The sequence below is a fragment of the Pteronotus mesoamericanus genome, unplaced genomic scaffold (genome assembly GCF_021234165.1).
Source record: "Pteronotus mesoamericanus isolate MK-2021 breed Mesoamerican mustached bat unplaced genomic scaffold, CSHL_Meso_final contig_182, whole genome shotgun sequence".
NCBI classification, from domain to species: domain Eukaryota; kingdom Metazoa; phylum Chordata; class Mammalia; order Chiroptera; family Mormoopidae; genus Pteronotus; species Pteronotus mesoamericanus.
This window is the reverse complement of record NW_026555078.1, coordinates 29,773,372-29,797,679: the sequence shown is the minus strand read 5'-3', so window position 1 is coordinate 29,797,679 and position 24,308 is coordinate 29,773,372. Positions and strand designations below refer to the sequence as shown.

Sequence of the window (24,308 nt, the reverse complement as noted above, 5' to 3'; positions counted from 1 at the left end):
AAGATGAACATTTAGTAAAGGGAAATATTGTTTGTTTAGATATCTCTATGGTTTTGAGGAGTACTGCCGTTCTGCAAATATTCAATTCAGAACTATTCATCACCATGAACCAAAAGTAAAAGAGGAGAAAAAAGACTTAGAAGAATCAATGGAAGAGGCTCTAAAACTAGAACAAGAAATGCCTTTAGTAGAAGTAAAGACTGAACCTGAGGAAAATACTGATTCAAACAGTGAAAGTGAAAGAGAAGAAATAGAATTAAAATCTCCAAGGGTAAGTAATTAAACTGGTTTTATCTGGTTTATTTTAAACATTACTTTGCATTTTTTCATAATGACATTTTCAGATACATATATACAAAAATACTCTAATGAATCCAGTTTATTTTCTAGTTTTTAGTTATGTTTCAACCAGGCTATCCTTGTTACCTTTCTCTAAATATATCACATATTTCTTCTACCTAAAAAAATCATTCCTCCTGTTTATATTTGTTCAAGTCATTCTCATCTGTGGTAAATCTCAAATATTCACTGCACATTCCCTCTAACATTAGTCTTTCTACCTGTAATTTACTTATTTATTCTGTTTATTATACAACATCTTATTTCCTTTACCCCAGCCTGCACTGGAATCACATGTCACAACGCTGGGGATTAGTGTCTATTCTGTTCATTGACAGTTCGCAGACATTTAGAATAGTGCCTGACACTATTAGTAAGGACTTATTAAATAGTTGTTGTGTGAGTGAATCTCCTCTTTATTAATACCTGAGCTCCCAACCAGGCGGGATCTTCCTTTCTCTGTTATCCCATAGCACACTGCATAGCTCTTATGGCAGTTTTTTCATGTGCTCTCATTTTGTAATGACGTGCACACTGGTTTTATCTTTAAACTCCACTCTTCCTCTCCATTACTGTGTAAGCTCTATGTAAGAATTGTCATCCACTATTTTTATCATTGTTGAATGATGTCTACATAATAGGATTTATCAAATTCCAGGAGAAAGAAAATTTATCACACTATCAGAGAACTTCGGTTGCTGCAATACATCTTCTTTCTCAGTACAATCATATTTAATGAAAGAGGGGGTTGAAGTCACCTTAACCATTTTTTTGAACTGTCCATTCTGATGGTCATCTAGTAAATGGAATCTTCTAGTGAATTTAATGAAACATTCAAGTTGGTTTGTCTCTTTTTTTAACTTTTAAAAATTGTGGTGAATACACATAACAAAATTTATCATAACCAACATTAAGTGTGCTGTTCAGTGGCATTACTGCATTCACATTGCTGTGCAACCATTACTACCACACATTGCCAAAAGTCTTTTCATGTTGCAAAACTGAAACTGTACCCATTAAAAAATAACTCTTCCATCCCCGTCTCCCCCACCTTCTGGCAACTGCCATTCTCCTTTATGTCTTTATGACCATGGCCGCTCTAGGTTTCTCATATAAGTGAAATTATACAGTATTTGTCCTTTCGTGACTGGCTTATGTCACTTAGCTTAATGTCTTCAAGTTTCATCCATGTCTGTGTCAGAATGTCTCTCCTTTTTAAGACTGAATAATATCCCCATTGTATGTATTATAGACATCCTTGTCATTACATAAAGACTTTCCTCATCTAATGTAAAACATCTGCATTGTATTGTTTGAGTCCTGCATTGTATAAATGTACCATAAATTTACTTTCCTCGAGATTTTCTCCAATTTTTTATAATTACAAGAAGTGCTGGAATAAATGTGTTTGTAAAAATGTCCTCCTAATGTAGCTGAATATAGAGAACAGATTTCTAAAAATGAGATTTCTGGCACAAAGATATACAGAACTAAATTTTAATAGATAGCATCTGTTATTTATACATACAAGTATTTAAAGAGCACCTGCTATGTGCCAGGCATTGTCTAGATCTGAGGATACAAAAGTAAGCATGACAAAAATCCTTTTCCCCTATGGAACTTACATGTTAGTTCTCTGTGATAAGAAAAATAAATTTCTCCTTTTTTTTTTACCCTTGATGTTTAACTAATACATAGTTACGAAAACATTTGTTATACTGAAGTAGTAATTGTATTTTAGTGCTCCCTAACTTGTTGGCTTTTTTATGCTCACTTTATTCCAAGTAGATGGGAATCTTGCCAGTGTGTGGAGATTGACTTGAAGGAGAATTTAGGGAATAATTAAATGGCTCACCAGTTTCACAGGCAGTTGAGCATGCAACAAGAGGCTGGGTAGAGCTGCGGGGGGTAGAATAATACACTGTACACCCAGTGAGCTCTCCAGATACTCAGCCAAAGAAACCAGCTCACTTTTTGGCCATTGATACAATTCAGTACTTTTAAAATGTAGTCACACAGAAATATAATGATAAAATAAGTTTTATCTTAGAAAAACAGAATTAGAGGCCACAGAGCTTTTTTAAAGTCCATAATTTAGGAGGTTTATTTACTACTACTATTATTAACAACTTGTTTCATTGACATTTAGATACTGTTTTTAAAATTATAGTCAAAAAATACTAAAAGTGAGGTAAATAATGTAGTGAATAAAGAACTGTTTTTTTAAGATTTTTTTTTTTTTTTTAATTTACTGATCTCAGAGAGAGGACTAGAGAAGAAGGGAGAGAAAAAGAGAAACATAGATTTGTTGTTCGACGTATTTACGCATTCATTGGTTACTATTTGTGTGTGCCCTGACTAGGGATCAAACACACAACCTCGGTATATTGAGACAGCGCTCTAACCAGCTGAGTCACCAGGCCAGGGCCAAACATTTTCCTTTTTTAAGTAGTCCATAGCCCAGGATCATAGCGTATCTGGACATAATTAATTAGTTTACATGAGGTATTATTTTACTTTCAAGAAGAAGAGAAAAAAGTACATGGAAGTTGTCATTGTCATGTCTCAAGCCAGAGAGACTAGTCATTGCTATGAAGATTTAAGAAAAAGATATATTTTTCTGTCATCCACCCCCCGCCTCCTTTGTAGTGATAGCTATTTTAAAGCTTCTATCCTCTCTACTAGGGACGAAGGAGAATTGCTCGAGATACAAATTCTATTAAAAAGGAAATTGAAGAAGAGAAAATAGAGGACAAATTAAAAGATAACGATACAGAAAATAAGGATGTAGATGATGACTATGAAACTGCAGAGAAAAAAGAAAATGAGCTCCTACTGGGGAGAAAAAATACACCAAAGCAAAAGGAGAAGAAAATTAAAAAGCAGGAGGACTCTGACAAAGACTCAGATGAAGAGGAAGAGAAAAGCCAAGAGAGGTATATTATCTTATATTTGTTCTCCAGAAGCACCTGTATGGGGCACAGCAGCGCTCTGTTCCTGCTTAGATATTCAGGTTTGAGGGAATGTTTTCTTATTGGGACTTCCATTCCTCTTGTCTAATGAAGGTGAAACACATTGTGAAGATGATGTGTATCGCCTTTCGGAATTGGAGAATATACTGGTCGCACCATTTTAATAGCACTTGTGCCCTAAGCAGTGGCCTCAAAGAAGGCTGCGTCACCCAGTCAAAAGAAAGGTCCTGCAGTTGACAGCAGGGAAGGGAGCTGGAGAAAAATGGAGGAAGTGGACAAGAGGAAACAGCGACAGCAAAAATTCCATTTTAAAAAAGGTACAATGTGGGAAAGCTAACAAACACATGGGTGCACAGTACTAGCAGATGTTTCTGTGTGTTAGCTTTATCTAAGACATTTTTCTTTTTCGAGTTATTGTATTAGATTAAGTGGCATGCACCCCTGATTCTTGTTTGGAAAATACGTTCTTACCCCACATCACACCAATAAATTTCAGCTTTTTAATGTCCATCCTGTTTGCTGTTGAGTGAAAACTTTTTTTTTTCCGTGTATTATATACATGTTTGGACTGAATTGACTTAAAAATAACCAATTAGGCAGTCCAGCTAGATCAAAGTAATATCCAACAGTGTTTAGTTGGCCATTTCTGTGTTGTCAAATAGATTTACTAATTTTTATATACTACTAAGAAATGAGTTTTAATTCAGCCACGACAGCATAACACATTTGTAATATAAACTTGCCTCCATAGTTACTTTTCAGTTATATGATGCTAAGTTTTCTAGAAATTTGAGTTGTTGAGCAAAATTTGGGATAAGTAGCCTGCATTCAACTAGTGGGTGATATCCATCTGGAAGTCAGCTATTGACAAAATATGTAGAAAAATAAGAATGATTGGTGAGTGGGAGAGGTAATTTTATGGTTCAAAAAAAGTAAGTATGGGAGCTATCACAAATACATGTGAATTAGATTAGTGAATAAAGTTCTGTAGTGAGATATAATTAGGATTAGAAGAAGTGGGAGGAAATAATTAGAGTTGAGTATAAGGGTATTTCCAATACTTGGACAATAAATCTAAGCAAAATTGAACCACTTAAAAAGAAGGGCTTGATTATAGTTTGAAGTTTTGTTAATAATAAGCATCAAAATATATTATATGTAATACATAAAAAGTTACAATATAAAATATGTGGGTTTTTAAAAATATTTTTATATATTTTTAGAGGGGAAGGGAAAAGAGAGAAAGAGGGAGAAAAACATCGATGTGTGAGAGATTGCTTGCCTTTCACACACCCCCAAACTGGGAACCTGGCCTGCAGCCCAGGCATGTACCCTAATTGGGAATTGAACCGGTGACCTTTCAATTTCCAGAATGACGCCCAACTCTCTGAGCCACACCAGTCAGGGAAAAATATGTGGTTTTTAAACCCTTTATAATTGATACATAAATGGAGCAAATATTTTAGAGAAAATATCAGACATGTGAAGAACAGTAGCCCCTTTTATTAAGTAAAAATTGAATATGTAGACAAACATAGTCTGTATTCTCGTATTATTACAGAAATCATGGAAATGAGAGATGTTTCCATTTATAGAAGTTTGTTTTAAGTAGTTTCTCTCTTAGTGTTTTGAAATTACTCTATCAGGCTGAAATTGAAAGGTGTACCTACCTACCTTGGAGAAAAAACTCTCCCAAGGCAAATGGATTGTCAAAGCTTTTTCATACCTGGTTCCCTAGTGGTCCCTGAAATAATGCCCTATGTTTATTACAGATCACAATGCCTCCTCTTAAGCAATTTTTAACATCCTCACCAGAGGACTTGCTTACTGATTTTAGAGAGGGGGGAAGGGAGGAAGAGAGACAGAGAGAGAGAAACACTGATGTAAGAGAAACATCGATCTATTGCCTCTCATACATGCTTCCAGACTGAATCTGCAACCGAAGCATGTGCTCTGACCAGGAATCAAACCTGCAGCCGTTTGGTTTAGGGCATGCATGATGCTCCAACCAAGTGAACCACATTGGCCAGGGCCCTCTTAAGCGTTTAATACTCTTGTGACTGTAGAATGGCCTTTTATGCAAATCTCTTCTGAATCCTTGCAGGGTTAACACAGGATGTTTATTTGTAAAAATATTAAAAATATTGGAACTCCCAGTGTGAATTTCATTTATGCCTGATTATCAAAACAAAGAAAAGCTAATGGGAGATGAGTAAAAACAAATAGAAGTCAATATGAGATTCACAAAGCTTTGTTCTCTTGGTGCTCTCCCACGGTTCAACAAGTGTCCTGATACTGCAATATTGTTTCTTTGTTAGGATGGGGAAACCTTTAAAAAGTCAGTTAGTTTAAAAAATACTGTTACTCAGGTAGATATCTCTTAGTCATTATTTTATCCACCAAAAAGTAGTTTGCTAAGAACCATTCTAAATTGGGTAGAAAGTAGTAGTAAAGTATAGATTTAAAGCAATTCAGTTGTAGGAGGTTACAAACTCTTTAGATGGTTTTTGCATGTAAGGTGACACTTGAGTAAGAATTATAAAGACTTTTTCAGAGCATATGGTTCTCATTTTAACAAAAGTGATTTATTTGACTCCATATTATCATTAACTGTGATTATTGATTGGCCTTTAAGAAGTCTGCATTTACTTTTGGTAAAGTGCACCTTTATATAATAAATACATTCCTTAGTAAGTAGTCCATAAGAATCTTCTCCTTCTCCTCCTTCTTCTCCTTCTCCACTGACATGCTATTAAGGTAATGCTTAGGTTGTGACTATTCTACATGTTGGATTCTTTTTACATATATTAGTTTGTTCTCTATTAAGTTATTAGTAGCATTATCAATGTTACAACTTACTGCAGGGAAGAAACTGAAACCAAATGTGACTCTGAAGGGGAGGAAGATGAGGAAGACATGGAACCCTGCCTAACAGGAACCAAAGTGAAAGTAAAATATGGACGAGGGAAAACGCAGAAAATCTATGAAGCCAGTATTAAAAGCACTGAAATTGATGATGGGGAAGTTTTATATTTGGTACATTACTATGGATGGAATGTCAGGTAAGCAAGAAATGTATTTTCTTACTATTGGAATTTCTCTCAGTGGTTTAAAAAGATAAAACTAACATTGTGAAGGACCAAAGCAAATGGTATATGTGTATTTACAAAGCACACCTTGTATCCCAATTTTCCAAGACTTCCAACATTCCCACTGTTCTTCTATCTGTGTCAGTACGTCCAGCCAAAGGTTGCCTGGCTCATACCTGTAGTTGAACAAGTTGAATTTATTACTCATTTGCAGTAAGGGGGAATGTACAGCATGTAGTACTGTGGGGTGATTCAGTAAGAGAGTGTTAAACAAATCAGTTAAAGCCCAGGCACCATCTTTGGAAAAAGCCATAACCCAGGATTCTGTGAGAACCTCTGCTGGACATGGGCAAAGAGCCAGGACCACAGCTACTCACAGTGCAAGTGTTTTTTTTTGTTTTTATTACCTTTATTAGAAATCGAAACTATGTCAAGCATTGTAATAATTCTAAATTGATTAACAAAAAAGGATGTTAGAAAGGGCTTAGATTTGAGCATTTGTTAGCTGATTTGGGGGAGGGTTTAAAGACAGCCGTAGATTGGAAGCTGTCAAGATGTAGGGTTAATTCTGTGAATGATTATTTCAGTAAGGGTTATTGATAAGGAGAGAACCCTAGACCAACCTTAGTGCTATAAATTGGTAAAGAAGCTGCAATCAGTCAGGAAAAAAGGGGTGTTTGGCCATTTTTGTGGTTTGGACAATGTTTTTGTTTTTCCTTTGTTTACATTTCATTAGGGAGTGGTTTTGTTTTTGTCTTGATCCATCAGGGTCACATTACAAGACTTGTCTGATGTAGATGTTCTGTGAAATGGTTCATGTTCAACAGAAGAACAACAAACTTAGATGTGATGGCAGATCACCTCTGTAGCAACACCAGGGCCCACCTGATATAACCAGGCTAGTTAATGAATGTCAGGGACGACTTTTCTTTCTCTCCTTTAGAAAGTCTTGTATGTTTAATACCTCTGCTTGCCCTGAGTTTGGAGCCAGGGTGCTCCAAGGTTTCCCTACATACTTGAAGTATATACTCTGTTATACCTCGATTCCCTCATCTCTAAATTGGGAAAGAAAAAGTACCTACTTTGTAGAGCTGTTGTGAGAGAGAAACAACCAACTGATGTTTTGCACATTGATGTTTCTTTCTCTCTCCCCTCCCCTCTCTCTAAAAATAAATACAAATTTTTTTTAAAAAAGATTTTACTGAGGACCTACCTGGTATACAGAAGTACAGAAAAATCTTTTTTTAAAAAAAAGATCTGATGTATATATTTTCAGAGAGAGAGAGAAACATCAATCAGTTGCCTCTTGCACGCCCCCAACTGGGGACCTGGCATACGACCCAAGCATGTGCCCTGATGGGGAATTGAACCAGCAACTCCAGTTCATAGGGTGGCACTCAATCTACTGAGCCACACCAGCCAGGGCTGTTTTTTGTTTTGCTTGTTTGTTTTTTAGTGAGAGGTTTCTCTCATCGTTTAAGGAGAGTTTGAGTTTATCCCATAAAAAAGATTTTAAAAATATGAGTTTTTGCAGATAAACCTTTTTTCCCCTCACAAACCAGTCCATGCCATTCATATTTCACATTTCTGCCAACATTAGAAACAAACTTAGTCTATCTCACTGTTATTTATATGTACATGTTGTTGAGTTCAAGGAGGAAGGACTACTTTTACCAACTTTGAGTCACTGTCTTTGCAGTAACTGTATTAGAGTCTTTTCCTTAGATTCTATTCAGTTCACGGTCATCCACTCTCACCATGTGTGTGTGTCTGTTTTTCTCTTCTGCTTTCTAGAATTTCCCTAGCTACCATCCCTCTCTCTCACCTATTTAATGTTCTCAACAGTCATTTTATCATATGCTCACATCCTTCCTACTTAAGCTCCTAAATATCTAGTTAACTGATTACTCACATGGTTCACGGTTTTTCTGTCTCTCCATACTCCTAAAAGCTGGTATAATTCTGGTCTCCTCATTGATGTTGAGCCACTGTAGTTCCTAGAGAATCTAGCTGGATTTCTAACACAGGGTTGCATGGAAACTGAGAGAAGTCCTGATCTTTAGTTGAGAAATCTTTGGGCCACCCTCGGTTGGCAGTATTAAAGCTGGAAGTGCCTATGTGACATACCATGGGGACCAGGACCAGGTGTACTCCAGATCAGACTTACGCTGCGTCCTTCCCTGCTTCTCCCCATTTATCTTGTTTGTTTGTTTCTGGGCTTGTGCTTCTGGGTTGTCTGATATGTCCTATGGGGATTTGGAATTGAGCAGAGTTACTCCTTTGTTAGCCCTGGACTAGATATATAATAACCCTCTTATTGCATTTACCAGACTCTACTTGGTTTTACTGTATGTCTGCTTTCACACCAGACTGCAAGTTGAATGTAAGCAAGGGCCTTCCTTGTCTTCTCTGTTATTCTCTACATACTTCCTCATACTTCTGTATACTTCATTCTGAATGAATGAATACTTCTAAATAAGGTCAGAATGCACAGATACTTAGCCTGATAAAATGAAGCTATTTGATTGATCCAGGAGGAGATAGTTTTGAGATAGTTTTCAAACCATAGTGTAAGTAATCATGGTACCCTGTCAAACAAAACGTGTGGGTATTGGAACTGTGTCCTTGCTTTGCATAGTTTCATGGTAACTGGGTTACAAAATAAGGGTATAATTCTCATTCACATGATGTAAAGCAAGTTCAAAGTAAGAACTGCCTGTAGTCTTTTGCTTAAATGTTCAGATTTTACATTTTGTAGAGAGCTCTACAAATACTTGTATATTTACATAATGTAAGAACTATTCTGTTGAGTTCTAAAAGTTTAATTTCTTATTTGCCCATGATTAGTAACTTGGGCTGACTATATTGAAATTGAAAAGTGATGTCAGTAGCCGTAGCTGGGAGGCTCAGTTTGTTGGAGCATCCTCCCGTGCACCAAAAGATTGCAGGTTCTGTCCTCAGTTAAGGCACGTTCCTAGATTTTGGGTTTGATCCCCAGTTAGAGTGGGTATGGGAAGCAACCAGCTGATGTTTCTCTCTAACATCATATTTATTTCCATCTTTCTTAAAAAAATCAATAAATGGATCCTCTAGCATTGTTACTCTCTTACATTGATGTTTCCCTTTTTTTCCCTCTCTCCACCCTCCTTCTCTCTCTAAAACAGTAAACATGTCCTCAGGTGCAGATTTTTTAAAAAAAGCTTTAAAAAAAGTGATGTCAGTCAGTATTTTGGAAAAAGGTACAGGGGATATGAGGAATTTTCAACTTGATCTAAACAGAATAAACTTAGATAAAGGAAATGAAATACCTCTAAAAAATTTCAGAATCTTGGTGGTAACATAGTTCAGAATAAAATTGTATTAGAAGTACTGGAGGCTAGAGAATTCTGTGAGGAAGAGAGTTGAAAAGGACTTCATAAAATACATCTGGAACTGATCATATTACAAGTTTGAATTTACCTGACTTATCTTTAAATTGGTCAATAAAATGAATTCCCAGTGCAGAATCAGTTTATTTCATTAAGTTAAAGTCTGTGGGAGTTATAGAAAACAAAGCAGTTCAAATGGTCTTGGATCTGTTTAGAATTTGCTTACTTAGCCCTCCCTTTAAGCCTATTTACCTTAGGAAATTTTCTCATTTTGCCTTATTGGTGGCAGGTATACAAAGCACCTAGTTAATACAGTAGCTGGCACATGTTACCAGCAAACCAGGCCCTGTGCCCTTCACATTTCTGCCAACCTTAGAAACGAGCTCTTTAGTCTATCCCACTCTTGTCTTTATTTGATGAATACATTTTAAATGAGGTATTATTTTGAATTTCTTATGTATTCTTTATTTTAAGGTATGATGAATGGGTGAAGGCTGACAGGATAATCTGGCCTTTGGACAAAGGTGGACCAAAGAAAAAACAGAAGAAAAAAGCTAAAGTATGTTCATAGGTTCATATCATTTATGATAGGTACAGGAATTATTCATATTATATGTTTTATAAATCTTGTTTCCTCACTGTAATACTCATATTGATTCATTTAAGGTAACTGTGATTTTCTCTCTTATAACCCAGAAGCTAAAAAAAAATGTTAAAATATGTAAGCACATGAACACATTGTTTCAGGAAAGGTAAAACCCAGTGACTACTGAGACATAGGCTTTAAACTGAAATACCTATAGCAGCTGTAGTAAGAAAAAGGGGGATTAGGACTAATGTTGACCAATAAAAGGACGTTCTCATCTAGAGAGGGTGGAACTAAACATTCTGCTGTGGGATACAGTCAGAGTTGCCAGATTTTAGGATTTTTCAACACAGCATTTTTAATGTGAAATATGATTTTTAAATGTTGGAATCTAATACTGAACTTTAAAACACATACCTCCTGGTCAGCTGTATCCTCATCCGCACCTGCAGTTTTCAGCCTTTGCTGTAGAGAGTCACTCAGTGTTTTGTCTGTTTTATGGTAGAAATCTTTCTTTCCCTCAGGGCATAGTGAGTGGGGGAGGGGAGAGGGCTGAATCGTTGTATAGCTTTGTAATGCACTGGCTCTGACTGTCACATTATAATTGCAGTATTGCATATTGTATACCATCCTATTGATATAAGTATAAAATATATTAGAAAACTATTTGTTTATAATTTTCCTATAAGCACAGATGAGGAATTGACATATAAAATATCTAAACTTTTGACTTACAGTTTTCTTTGTAGAAGTAAAATGTTCATTTTTCAAAAGGAATGGGCTTCTCTCATATGTTTTGTTGTTATCTAGAATAAAGAAGACAGTGAAAAAGATGAGAAAAGGGATGAAGAGAGACAGAAGTCAAAACGGGGACGGCCTCCTTTAAAATCTACCCTTTCATCAAACATGCCATATGGTTTGTCTAAGACTCCAAACAGTGAAGGAAAATCAGGTACCAGAAGTGCTCGAAGCAATATGGCAGACAACTCACCATTGTCAAATAGAATGGAAGGTGCTCAATTTTGAGGATCACTGATTTTTAAAAAACCAATATAAATAATAAAACGTCAGCTGTATGAGTCATAGAAAGCCATCTAGGTTTTTAATCTCATATATAATTTAAACAGATTTGATTTGAAGAAAATATTTAGTATATATCATAGTTACTTAAAATTTAGCAATGTTTTAATGTTCATTTAGGAATACCTTTTTTTGTCAGTAGAAATATTCTATTTTAATAGAGGATGGATTGACAAACCATGCATCCTACTGTGTGCTGCACTGTCCTTCAAAGCATGTACAACTGTCTCCTGTAATTCAGTGCTGTTCCCTAGGGTCTTTCAACAAAACTGAGACTGTTGCTCAGAGAGAGCACAAACTAATGTGGTATGGAAATGCTTTGTGATGAGTACAGGTGAACATACTGTATTCTGCTTTTACCCACTTTTTTCCACTTTTCTATCTTTGTATTTTTTCCATGTAATTTAGGAAATGTTAAATAGTTACCTTATAAAAATATTTCTCCCTTCAAGGAAAAAAAATATTTTGAACCTACAGGATTGCTGTTAGTCCATAGGATGCTTGCTTGGGTGCATATTAGAAAGGGCATTCTTCTTTCTCTTTACTGCCATCTGCTGGAAGGTTGCCATATTACGCAAATGCAGGATATCCACAGAGTAAAAGATGTCCTCTTAGATGTCATACCCTTGTGTGGTGTACAGCTTACAAAACTATACATAGTAGTCTTGCTAAACTAAAGGAATTTTTTTTTTAATATAACAACAAACGAATTCTAAATGCTGTATGTGGTAAAATCACAAAATAAAACTAGTTACCTTTTCATTTACAAAATACCTTTAAGTTTGCCCTTTTGAACTTCTTTAGAATGTAAGTCGCATGGGCCAGATTTTTATATTTTACAGCTCCTATACCGTCTTAAAACCCTACTTGATTTTAATTTAAAAATTACCTTACTTAAAGTGAAAGATTTCTTTTGCAAAATGTTAGATAGCCTGTACTTTCATGTCTCTTAATCAGAAGAGTACTTAAAGTTTTGAGAATTCTAATTGCTAATTTTTATATATCTCCTTCTTTCCAGAATTATTTTAAACAGAATGTGAGTTTTCTTTCTAAGGATACACAATGGCCACCACATTTATTAATCACTACCTCCTAGATCTCAGATCAAATCACTTTATATCATATCTCAGTACTAGTCCTTTGAGTTTGCTAAGGAGTATTATAGCCTAAATATGATACTAGCGAAAATTGCAAAATAGCTCTTTTACAGAATTACGATAGTAATACTTTATATGTAATGTATTTTTACATGGAGTTTAACTTGAAATCCTCCTCCCCACGCATTTTTGGCACATGTGTATGATTTATTTTATATCAAAAATTTCTACATGGAGGTATTCAGAGGTACATGATTAAGAGTTTTGTCTTTGATTTTTATTATAAAATTACATTAGTAATTAATATACGAACCTTTGTAATATTTCCTCTTGCAGACTCTTGTTCATCTGATAGTGAAACAGAAGACCTTTTAGAAAAGAATTTGATGAATGAAGAACTTTCTCCTGATATTAAAGAAGAACTAGAAAAGAACAAAAACTTAAATGATAAATTAGATGAAGAAAACCCAAAGATTGCTGCACATACATTAAAGGAAAATGAAAGGACTCAAATGCAACCTTTAGAGACCTTAAAGTTAGATGCTGGAGAGAATGAACAAATAGTACAGATTTTTGGAAATAAAGTAGAACAAATAGAAGACATTAAGAAAGAGGTGGAAAAATCCCCTAAAGGAAAGGGAAGACGAAGCAAGACAAAAGATCTTTCTTTAGAAATTATAAAGATTTCTTCATTTAACCAAGATGAAGCAGGAAGTGAACCTCATATAGAAACTCACAGTCTAGAATTTCCTTCATTAGACAGTAAAAACTTGTCTTCTGCTACTGAAAATGAAATTGACCAGTGTGCAAAAGAAAAAAAGTTGAAACGGAAAATACTGGGACAATCATCACCAGAGAAAAAAATAAGAACGGAGAATGGCGTGGAAATGATAAATAACATATCCCAAGAAAGGACGAGTGATTGTGTTGCACCTGAGGGAGTGAAAAACTTAAATTTCGAACAACATTTTGAAGTAGAAAATGAAGGAATGCCATCATTAATAGCGGAGTCAAACCAATGCATTCAAGAACTGACTAGTGAGAAATCTGATAGTCCAGCTGAAGAAACTGTAAATACTCCATTGAAAGAAGAAGAGGATGCAATGCCTCTGATTGGGCCTGAAACCTTGGTTTGCCATGAAGTAGATTTGGATGATTTGGATGAAAAGGACAAGACCAGTATTGAGGATGCAGTAGTGGAAAGCTCTGAATCTAACTCTCTTGTTTCTATTCCACCTGCCCTACCTCCTGTAGTACAGCATAACTTTTCAGTAGCTTCACCACTTACTCTCAGCCAAGATGAGTCTCGAAGTATAAAAAGTGAGAGTGACATAACCATTGAAGTTGACAGTATTGCGGAAGAATCTCAAGAAGGTCTCTGTGAGAGGGAATCGGCAAATGGGTTTGAAGCCAGCGTTGCCTCTGGTACCTGTAGTATAATTGTTCAAGAAAGAGAGATCAGAGAGAAGGGTAAGGACTTTACAGGGAGAAAATTAGCCTTTATATTAAAACCAAAAGTTAGTAAATTAAGAGTCTTAGGAACTCTTGATCTGTAGGTACTTTCCTTTCCTCCCTTCCTTTCCTTTTTTCCATCTTTCCTTCCTCTCTCCATTTCCTTTTCTCCCACCCTTTATAAACATGTATATATAGAAATTTATGTAGACAGGTGAATAAATATACTTGCTACTGACTTTTCAAGATCTCTCTCTTTTCCCTCATTTCAGGTCAGAAAAGGCCAAGTGATGGAAATAGTGGACTATTGGCAAAAAAGCAAAAGCGTACCCCAAAGCGAACGAATGCTGTAGCCAAAAATGAAAAGAATGGAACAGGTTGGTGCTTTTCAGTACTGGCTTTAGTACACTGCTGATATTTTCAGCAGTGTGCTGTCTTGATCATTTGTGTCAGTTTAAAAATAAATTTGGCTTATTATGTTCTGAAATAATTTTTCCATTAATTTTTAATCTGAGGTTCTTGTCAGTTTTACTTAGAGCTGGGATAGCTGTGCTTAATTTTTATGCCTATTTTTTTTGTGTTTTTTATGTAAAGCAGTTTAATATTAGGGGAATATATTTGGGAAACTTGAATGAAAGAAAAACAACATTTGCTGTAGTGGAACAAGCAGGTTAAATTTACATTTCTGAATGGAATGGTTTGTTGTTTTTTTTAAGATTTTATTTATTTTTAGACAGGGGAAGGGAGGGAGAAAAAGAGGGAGAGAGACATCAATATGTGGTTGCCTCTCTCATGCCCCCTACTGGAGACCTGGCCTGCAACCCAGGCATATCCCCCAACTGGGAATCAACCAGCAACCCTTTCTTCCCAGGCTGGCGCTCAATCTACTGAGCCACACCAGCCAGGGCTGGAATCTTTTTCTTTAATCTAGAAAAGCTGACATCTAAATGATACGGTAATTTTAAAGCATGGAGAAATAAAATTCTTGTTAAAAAAAAAACAAGAAAAATTAGTAAATTGACATGAACAGATAACACAAAAAACAGACTTCTGTACAATAAGGAGTAAAATTAAGTCATAGGATATAGTAGAAATAAACATGGTCGATTTTGACAAACTAAAGTTTACCTTCAAAACCTGCCTTCATACAAGTCTTTATGTTGAAAGAGAAATTCTAGGTTGTACTAGATAATGTGCCAAAGGAGCATATAATTTATATAAGATAAAAGGCATTTCAGGTTCTCAGTAGCCATCATGTGGCCGGACAATACAGGACTAGAGTATAGAGAAAGAGTGATGGGAGATGAGACTAGAAAGGTAGCAGGAATTACAAATGGAAAATGAACAACCTTACAGTAGATAAGACTGGTGGACACCAACTTAGTCAGATGATCAAAGTGAACACCGCCAATAATGGGACAAATTGAAATCGTGTAATACCTGACAGGATGCAACAAGAACATAGTAGCACATCAGTGATTTTCTCTCAAAGACGCATAACCTGAATATAATCATTAGAAACCATTAACAAATTCGAACTGAAGGATATCCTATAAAATAAGTGGCCTGAAATTTAAAAATTTGTCAAGGTCATGAAAATCAAAGAAAGAAGAACTGTTCCAGATTGAAGAAGATTTAAGCGGTGTGACAACTAAATGATTCTCACTGGAATCCTATTGCTGTAAAAAGACATTATTATCATGTCAAATAGAGAAATTTGCATGGGATCTGAGAATTAGACAATAGTAACATATTTGTGTTAACTTCTGGTTTTGATGGTTGTATTATGGTTCTGTAGGAGTATGGTGGTTTTAAAAACTTATCCACAAATTTGTTGATATTCTTCCCTTCAAGAGACAAAGTCTAATTCCCTTCCCTTGAGTGTGGGCTGAATTTAGTAACTCACTTCTAACAAAGTGGAAGTGATAAAATGCGATTTTGGAGAATAAGTCATAAAAGGGATCACCAATTCCTCCTTGCTCTTCCTTGGATCACTTGCTCGGGGGAGAAGTTAGCTGTCTGTTTTGAGAATGCTCAAGCAGGCTATGAAGAGGCCCGTGTTGTGAGGAGCTAAGCATATCCTACCAACAGCAAGCAAGAAACCAGGTCCTCCTGACCACAGCCACATGAGTGAGTCACCTTGGAAGCATATCCTCCAGTTCCAGTCGAGTCTTCAGAGACCACAGCCTCAGCTAAAAGCTTGACTGCAACTTCACCAGATCTCCTAAGCCAGACCACACAGCCAAGATGCGCCCAGAAACTGTGTGAGATATTACACACTTGTAAAATTTGGGCTAACTTGTAGATAACTAACACGGGAGAATGTTCTTGTTTATAACTACAAAAAAAAAAGCACTAAAGTACTCAAGTATGGTAGGGCAACTTACCTTCCAATGGGTCAGAAAAACATTTTTGGCAATGGTCCTTACAACTTTTTTGTAAGTTTGAATATTGAAGGAAGAAAGGAGATGGATCACTTTTACTTTTTGTGAAGAATCTTTGCCTTAACTAAGGCAGTGAAAGAAGGAATGAATTAAAGAGGCTTGGGATATAAAAGTCACTAAGACCCACTTATAAGTACTTACAAGGAATTGGTTAACTGAAATGGAATACAGGAATATCAGCAGGTTGTTGGAAGGCTAACTTAGGGATTGCTGTGTTAGAGGTATCCAGTATTAAGAAAACTGGGCACTGAGGCTTAGAAAGTATTTTTAGAAGATAGTTGTCAAAGTATTGCAAAATGATGAAATTGCAATAGAGTAAAATGAGAAGAAAAAGTAAAGTACAATATAGGAAATAGAGTCAATAATGTTGTAATAACTGTGTATGGTGCCAGGTGGGTACTGGAAATATCAAGGGAACACTTTGTAAAGTATATCATTTTCTAACCACTATGTTGTTGTATGCCTAAAAATAATACAAAATAATATTGAATGTGAACTATAATTTTAAAAAGGAGAAAAAGGACCAAAAGTAGAATTATGTGGGATATAAGTGAATTTAGTAACTCTTCACTTTATATGGGATAGCCAGAAAGACTAGAGTAGAAACTGATTGGAGAGAAAATGAAAATCAGTAAACACTAGTGGATTTGAATAAGAAAAAAGTTTCCAATGCTATAGAATATTCAATAGGATTAAAATACAGGGTCCAGCAGAAGTAACACTTACTTGAGTGTGGTTGGTAGGGTGATAATACGGGTGAAATGACTTTATAGTTTTAATTTGAACATTTCGCCTAAAATGTCATATGGTGTGCTTGAGTATGATATTGTTATGTTACAGGATTACATGCTTATGATTTTATAATAAAAGATTCTGTAATATAAAGGGGCATTATTCATGCCGGACCCTGTATATTCATTGTTTGGAATCCTAACAATAGCACAGTGATGTGATCAGAGATAGGGAAATCAGGATAAAAAAAATTTCTTTGAACAAATTTGACCCTAAAGAGAAAGAAAGAGGGGCCAGCTAAAGGGAGAGGTTTTCCTCTCCTTCCCTCCTCTCTCTAAGGGTAGAAAACATCCAATCATGTTGGAAGACTCTGAGAAAAGAAGTCGAAGATAAAAGAAGGTGGGTAATTGACATGAATTTCAGAGGAGCTGGAAGTAGATGATTTTAAGATCTTGTATATCTGAAGATATTAGCTTGGCCAGAAACATTTTTTGAGGCAAAAAAAGGAGAGTAAGGACAGATACACATAGGGGAGGGGCTGGAAAATTGAGTGTGTAACCCTCAACTCTGTCTTTTCCGTAGAAAGCAAGGTTTGCTTTAGAGAGTGAATAGGGTGGAAGTAGAGTATAGAGCTTGAAAAACATAAAATTGAGAATTCTAATTTGTTATTAGAAACCAGAAGCATCTCTAAGTACAAATTCGGTGAGGAGGTATATACAATTACAAACAAGTATCTGCTCACATTTGATTATCCATAGGTTAAAGGCTGTGTGTACCTCAAGATCTTTTTTTGTGCGCGCGCTCTCTCTCTCTCTCTCTCTCTCTCTCTCTCTCTCTAGATTGGTGTTCTTTTGGGTTTATATTTTGTTTTAAACCAAATGGGGCAACACTATACTGTTTTATAATTTGGCTTTTTTCATTTAAGAGTATAGAATATTTAGCTATTTTTGTTCTTATGAACTCGCTCATTCCTTTTGAACACTTTAGCAAAGTGTTCAATAATATGTAATTTTTAACCATTTTCCTATTGATGAATACTTAGATTTTCTTTCTTTCCTTCTTTGTCTTTCTTCCTTTCTTTTTTGCTGTTAAAAACTTTGTGCATGTTACACTTACTTCTGTAGGATACCAAAACTTGTGATTTCTGGGTCTGTTGCATATTGATATTTGAGATTTTTATAATATATAATCTGAGTCCTTTTTTTTTTATTATAGGTCAAAGCAGTGATAGTGAAGATCTTCCTGTCCTAGACAACTCAAGTAAATGTACCCCAGCAAAGCATCTTAGTGTATCTAAGCCACAGAAGCTTGCACGATCTCCTGCAAGAATATCCCCTCACATCAAAGATGGAGAAAAGGATAAACACAGAGAAAAACATCCAAATTCATCCCCTAGGACATATAAATGGAGCTTTCAACTCAGTAAGAAGCTTATAAAAAATTTGAATGTATATTGTAAAGCAGTATATACCTTAAAATGTCAAGTGAGGAATAATGATTAGTAAATTCATTTATTTATGTCTCCAAATATTGTCTTATCAGTAATCATCACTTGTTACCTTAAATACAAATCCATGTCTTTTCATAATACTAACTTGATAAATATTTACTGGAGGAATATATCCAGTTATGAAATAAGATATGTAGGATTTATATAAATTGATGAAACTGAAACATCCTTTCTAGTATTGACAATTGGAAATAACAAATAAATGAGGAAACCATCAATATGAAGAAATGATTTGGATAAGTAACTACAATTGTAGATCAGAGTTGCTCTGTGTTAATGCTTTCTTTTTTTTCTGATCATTTAAATAATATATCAAGTAATGTTTTGTATAGAAATATTGGGATATGTAAAGAAATCTTATTTGAACTGTCTTCCTTGTTATCGAGACTTATTAGCTTAATATGATAGGTTTTAATAAACTAAAGCTTTCAATGATTTATGAGTTGGACTTCTGATAAAACTGTCTTATTTTTCTGAAAGATTTATTTTGAAATCCTAATTAACCTTTTTTTTTTCCCCTTTTAGATGAATTAGATAATATGAACAGTACAGAGAGAATTTCTTTTCTCCAAGAAAAACTACAGGAAATCAGAAAATATTACATGTCTTTGAAGTCTGAAGTTGCGACCATTGACAGGAGGAGAAAAAGATTAAAAAAGAAAGACAGAGAAGGTAATTTGATTATAATTTTTCTTCCCTCCATTTTCAAATATACTATCATTTTAGAAGATTTAGGTTTGTCATTCCTAAAATATAGTATACATGTATTAACTGTTGTTTTTTGATTCCTAGTATTTTCTTCCTTGTTGCTCTTATTGAGGTGAAACAAAAACTGAAATAATCAGAGTGAGACTCTTGAAAGACACTATGAACTGTTCTACAAAAAATGTGATTTTACTAAATGTGGTGGATTCTCAAGAAGAGCTTATTCACTATGAATTCACTCTTTGCTCAACATTCACTGGCTGCCTGTTGTTAGATACTGTATTTGCTATTATGAGGTCCACCAAAAGGAATAGGCATATGACTTGTCCTTGGGATAGTCATTTCTTAAGCAGCTACTGTATAAGATAATTCAGATGAACAACAATTAATGTGTACTTACCATGTGCCAGGCCCTCCTCTAGGCAGTGGAAGTATGAAGATGAATGAGATCCAGACTCTTTGACCTCAAAGATATTAAGCCCCAGTGAGACAGTGTATGATGAGGGTCTCAAGAGTGGTATTACCAAGTATAGGAATTGTTAGAAGGATAGAATACTGTGGAGTACTCATGGAGAGAGCAGTGTTTGACCTGGACCTTAAAATTGTGTAGGATTAACCTCTAGTTAAATATCAACATGTTCATATCTATTTTATCCCTAATCCCCAGTGAAATAACAGTAAAGAAAATCAAAAGCCCCATACCTGCAAGGACAAGAAAAGGTGACAGCAGACTGTGACAGATAAGAAACATCAGGTTCCTATCTTTTGGAAGCTGAGGAGCAGATAACTAACTGTAATTGTCCTAGCAGATAAGGGAATGCTAAAACCTAAGCTGTTTAGTCTTGCAGTGGGACAGAACCAGCAAGCCAGTTCATACTACATCACCCCAGAAAAGCTCTGAAAGCAGGGAAATGGGGTGAGGCTGAAAAACAGATGGGTTGCAAATGGAAGAAATGGGATCCTTTTGTCCTTTCCATTCTTCTGCAGCAAACTACCTTTTCCCACAGTGCTATCAAAAAATAGGAAATTAACTTATTTTGAAGGGTGAAAGGGCTCAATAGACTTGTATACTCAGGGACACCAGGCATAGGTGAAGGTGAGGGTTAAGTGCTAAACCAAAAATAATGATCACGAGTAAAAGTTTGCAGTACTGAATGGTGAGGCTATTACCCTTTTTTCCAACCAAAGATCATATCCTCTTGGCTCCCTGAAAGCCATCAACCAAGCTTACGTTCACTCCTGGGAGAAGATGGAACGATTCCTCTGAAGAAACTGGACAACCCAAGAGAAATGGTCTAACATAGATACCAACTTTTGGAGGTTCCTGAACCGAAAAGGAAGATCCTTGCCTGTCATTGCATGTGTAGTGTCCATCACTAAAGAGCCCTGCATACTGATGCATGGCTTCCAGTTAGCTTTTAATTCCCTCTCTTAAATAGTGAAGCCACAGTACCAGATTGGAAAGCCTCTACATACATAGAGACAGAAACCAAAATAGAAAATGAGAATAAAAAGAAACTTGAGGAAAAAAATCAGATGTACCAGATAAAGATACCAAACTATAATTAATATCCAGGGATACAAGGAAGATATTGCAGTCTTGAAACAAGAATTGATATTAATAACTCAGAGAACAAGACATCTATTTTAATTAAAAATATGATGGCACTGGTCAGTTTGCTCCATTGGTTGGAGCATCATCCCATACACCAAAAGGCATCAGGTTCAGTTCCCCCCTCAGGGGACATACCTAGGTTGCAGGTTTGATCCCTGGTTGGGGTGCCCATGGGAGGCAACCAATCAATGTTTCTCTGTCATACCAACATTTTCTCTTCCTCTCCTCTCGTCTTCTCTCCCTCCCTTCCTCCCTCCCTCCCTCACGCTCTCACTAAAAATCAATAAACATATCTTTGGGTGACTATTAAAAATATATATATACTAGCAGGATTTTTTACAAATGTAATGGAAGGGATAGGCAGCAAAGCTAAAGAATCCCAGTAGAAGATGAAAAAGAATACACAAGAAGAACAAGAAGTATTGGGTTTGGTCGGGAGATTTGATTTCTAACTCATAGGGTTTCTAGGGGGGGAGAAGTACTGAATAAACATAAGAGGATGTTGTCATCAAAGCAAATATTATAAGAAAAAATTCCAGAACTGAGGGATATGAGATAGACAATTAAAAGGACTCACTTATGTCCTCTACAAAGAATGTGGTGGGGGGGTAGGAGGCAGAAATTACACCAAAGCACATTATGAAATTTCAGAACCCTATGGATAAAGAGAAGATTCCAAAAGGTTACCATACAAAGGTATATATTGGCCGTACACACTCTGAGAGAGACATACTTAAACAAAAATTAAAACTTTACATAAAATAGGAACAATTGGGCAAAGATTAGCAGAAAACAGCAGGCAAGCTTTGCAAAGAAAGGAAGACAACTAAAAAATGGCAAAGCTCCTCATGCTTAGAGTAGCCATCATTAATCCGTTTTATGTCCTCCTGGGGAGTTACGTTAAAGTCATTTGAGGACTTTTTAATCACCCATCGACACTTCCATCCTCATCCCCATGGCTCTGATACCTGACCTAGAAAACTACTGTTACTTATAGGAATGTTGTGCCCATCAGGTGTACTGGGACAGGACAAAGGTAGGAGGCAAGTGATCAGCTGGTTACAGGAAGTTCTCTGTTTGATTTTGTTTCTGATTTGGGGCAAAGTGAACTCCTTCCAGGGGTCTTTCAAGCAGGAGTTTTAGAAATTTGTCTCTTTAGTCTTTAAATTTTATGGCGTGTATTTGAACTGAGTGACTTTACCGACTAGATACTGATTCCACTTATTTGAGCCAAACAAAATTTTTGCTGACAATTTGTTATTCCTTCATGCAGCATTTAAGAAGATGATAACTGAAGTGAATAACATTAAGATTTTCTAACTTGCCAGTAACTGGGTATCTTTGCATGACAATCTTTGAATCTAATCTAGTTGTTTTGATTCTACAGTGTCTCATGCAGGAGCCTCCATGTCATCTGCCTCGTCAGACACTGGAATGAGTCCTTCATCATCATCTCCCCCACAAAATGTACTTGCTGTAGAATGCAGGTGATATTCATTTTCTCTGCCTTCCCAGCAGTTTGCTGCCATGGACATGAATCCCAAAACCCTGAAATACAACCACAGAAAGCACTCAACTGGTTTGACATTGCTAAGTATATCCTGTCTATTCTTCCAGGCTGGATTGTATCTATTCCCTTCTTTTTTTTTCTTTTGCAAAAAATAAGCTGATTAATAACTAAAGGTTAGGCAGCCTGTGTATGTGTCATAATTTTTCCTTCTTATTTTTTTTTCATTATTTTGTGAAGATAGGAAATGGGCACTTAGCAAATTTGAATTTGTATAATAAAGTTTCAGGTGTTATAGAAATCATAGACAAGTGCACATGACAAACATCAAAATATTACCCAGCTGAATAGTTACTGTTGCACTTTCACTAAGATGTGTTTGAACACTTGGTGAGTAGGGGGTTTATGTTGTGTGTGTTTTTTTATTGTCATTTTTGGTTTTTTGTATTTTGTTTCTGTTTCTGGGTTGTTGTTTTTTGTTTGTTGTTTTTTTTTTGTGGAAGCACTTGCTATTTAGAACTGCCAAAGTATATGTTCAGCAGTGTGCCCAGGTTTAAAGATGTAAATGGGACAAAATAAATTGTGAAAGGAAGTGTAGTTGACTGAAAACTACAGTTGTAATAAGTCTTCCACTTTTTATAGTATTTTTGAGCACACAATTATGCAAATATTTTAATGTTTATTAATGTTTACAGTGGAATTGTGAATAAGTTTTCAGTGGACTATCTTATCCCTTGACAAAAATATTTTGTCTTTTTTCTATGTAATTTCAGAGTTTTTATTTTGTTACAAAAATACAAAAATGAAATATATAACAACAATGAAGTTATTTAACAAGATTTCTAAAGCTGAAAATTTTGTGTAAAATAAGGTATTATCTTGCAACTTGTTAAATATATTTATTCAGACATTGGATGTTGTATTTTTATGTATTTTTTAAAATATTAATAAAATTGAAAAAAAGAAAACTGTAGGTTAATTCACTCTTTGGATGACCATAGCTCTCAGTTGTCCCTTTTCCAGGAGGTTGCATTCAGCAGCTGTGCCTGTGTTGAAGGGAGTCTGACTCAGTCCTTCCAACAGCATAGATCTATAAATGGGCATCTGGATCATTAAAGTATGTCCTCCTTTAGAAACTTTGGCAGTCCTAGTATTTAAACTGTTTTGAGGATCAAATTTTTGGTTGCCCTTAAGATACTTTGTCACAGTTTTTATTTTTGCTATACTGCCGAATAAATTTATATCTCCCAAAGTTGAGATGCAACAACTAAGCAATTATGTATGCTATGTCTGTGAATTGTTCCACAGACTGATATATTTTGTAAATAATTCTTCCAAAATCATGTATTTAAAGCAGTTTTGCCATATACATTATGTAAAAAAGTGATTTTTTAAAATCGGTTTTTAAATTCATGTTTGTACATTGAAAGGGTTTTTTTTAAAAACCTCCTTTTCTGTGTTTAATATGTTGTAGAATAATAGCCTAGATGCTCTAGACTGTATGTCAGGATCTGATTTATAAGAACAAAGTCAGAGCCAAACCCTAATGATGGCATAGCATTACTAAAATCATTGTCTCCTAATTTCATTTACCACATTGTGAATTTGTGATTCAGATTCCTTCCATTTTTGCAGAGAATTAAAAACAAAAACGTACTCTTGTAAAATGCACTTCTCTGTCTTTTCTTTGCAAAGCTGAAGTATTTCAATGTAAAATAAAAATGGAGCTCAGTGGGCAGTATTAATAAAGGCCATGTTTTAAACATAGGCTTTATATATTTAGTTTTCATTTAAGTGATTGTTGTTTTCCTA

The 24,308-nt window shown here is 35.4% G+C and overlaps 1 protein-coding gene across 1 annotated transcript in view; it reads left to right on the top strand.

The window, feature by feature from the left end:
* ARID4A (AT-rich interaction domain 4A) overlaps positions 1-23,229 on the top strand; it is a 56,565-nt gene extending 33,336 nt beyond the window's left edge. Inside the window, exons 15-24 of the mRNA XM_054567500.1 lie at positions 40-271; positions 3,025-3,275; positions 6,176-6,373; positions 10,243-10,327; positions 11,165-11,366; positions 12,868-14,001; positions 14,256-14,360; positions 18,375-18,581; positions 19,195-19,341; positions 22,377-23,229. Coding sequence (XP_054423475.1) covers positions 40-271; positions 3,025-3,275; positions 6,176-6,373; positions 10,243-10,327; positions 11,165-11,366; positions 12,868-14,001; positions 14,256-14,360; positions 18,375-18,581; positions 19,195-19,341; positions 22,377-22,480 — 2,665 coding nt within the window. The 3' untranslated portion in view covers positions 22,481-23,229. The remainder of the gene's footprint in view (positions 1-39; positions 272-3,024; positions 3,276-6,175; positions 6,374-10,242; positions 10,328-11,164; positions 11,367-12,867; positions 14,002-14,255; positions 14,361-18,374; positions 18,582-19,194; positions 19,342-22,376) is intronic.
* The last annotated feature ends 1,079 nt before the right edge of the window (positions 23,230-24,308 follow it).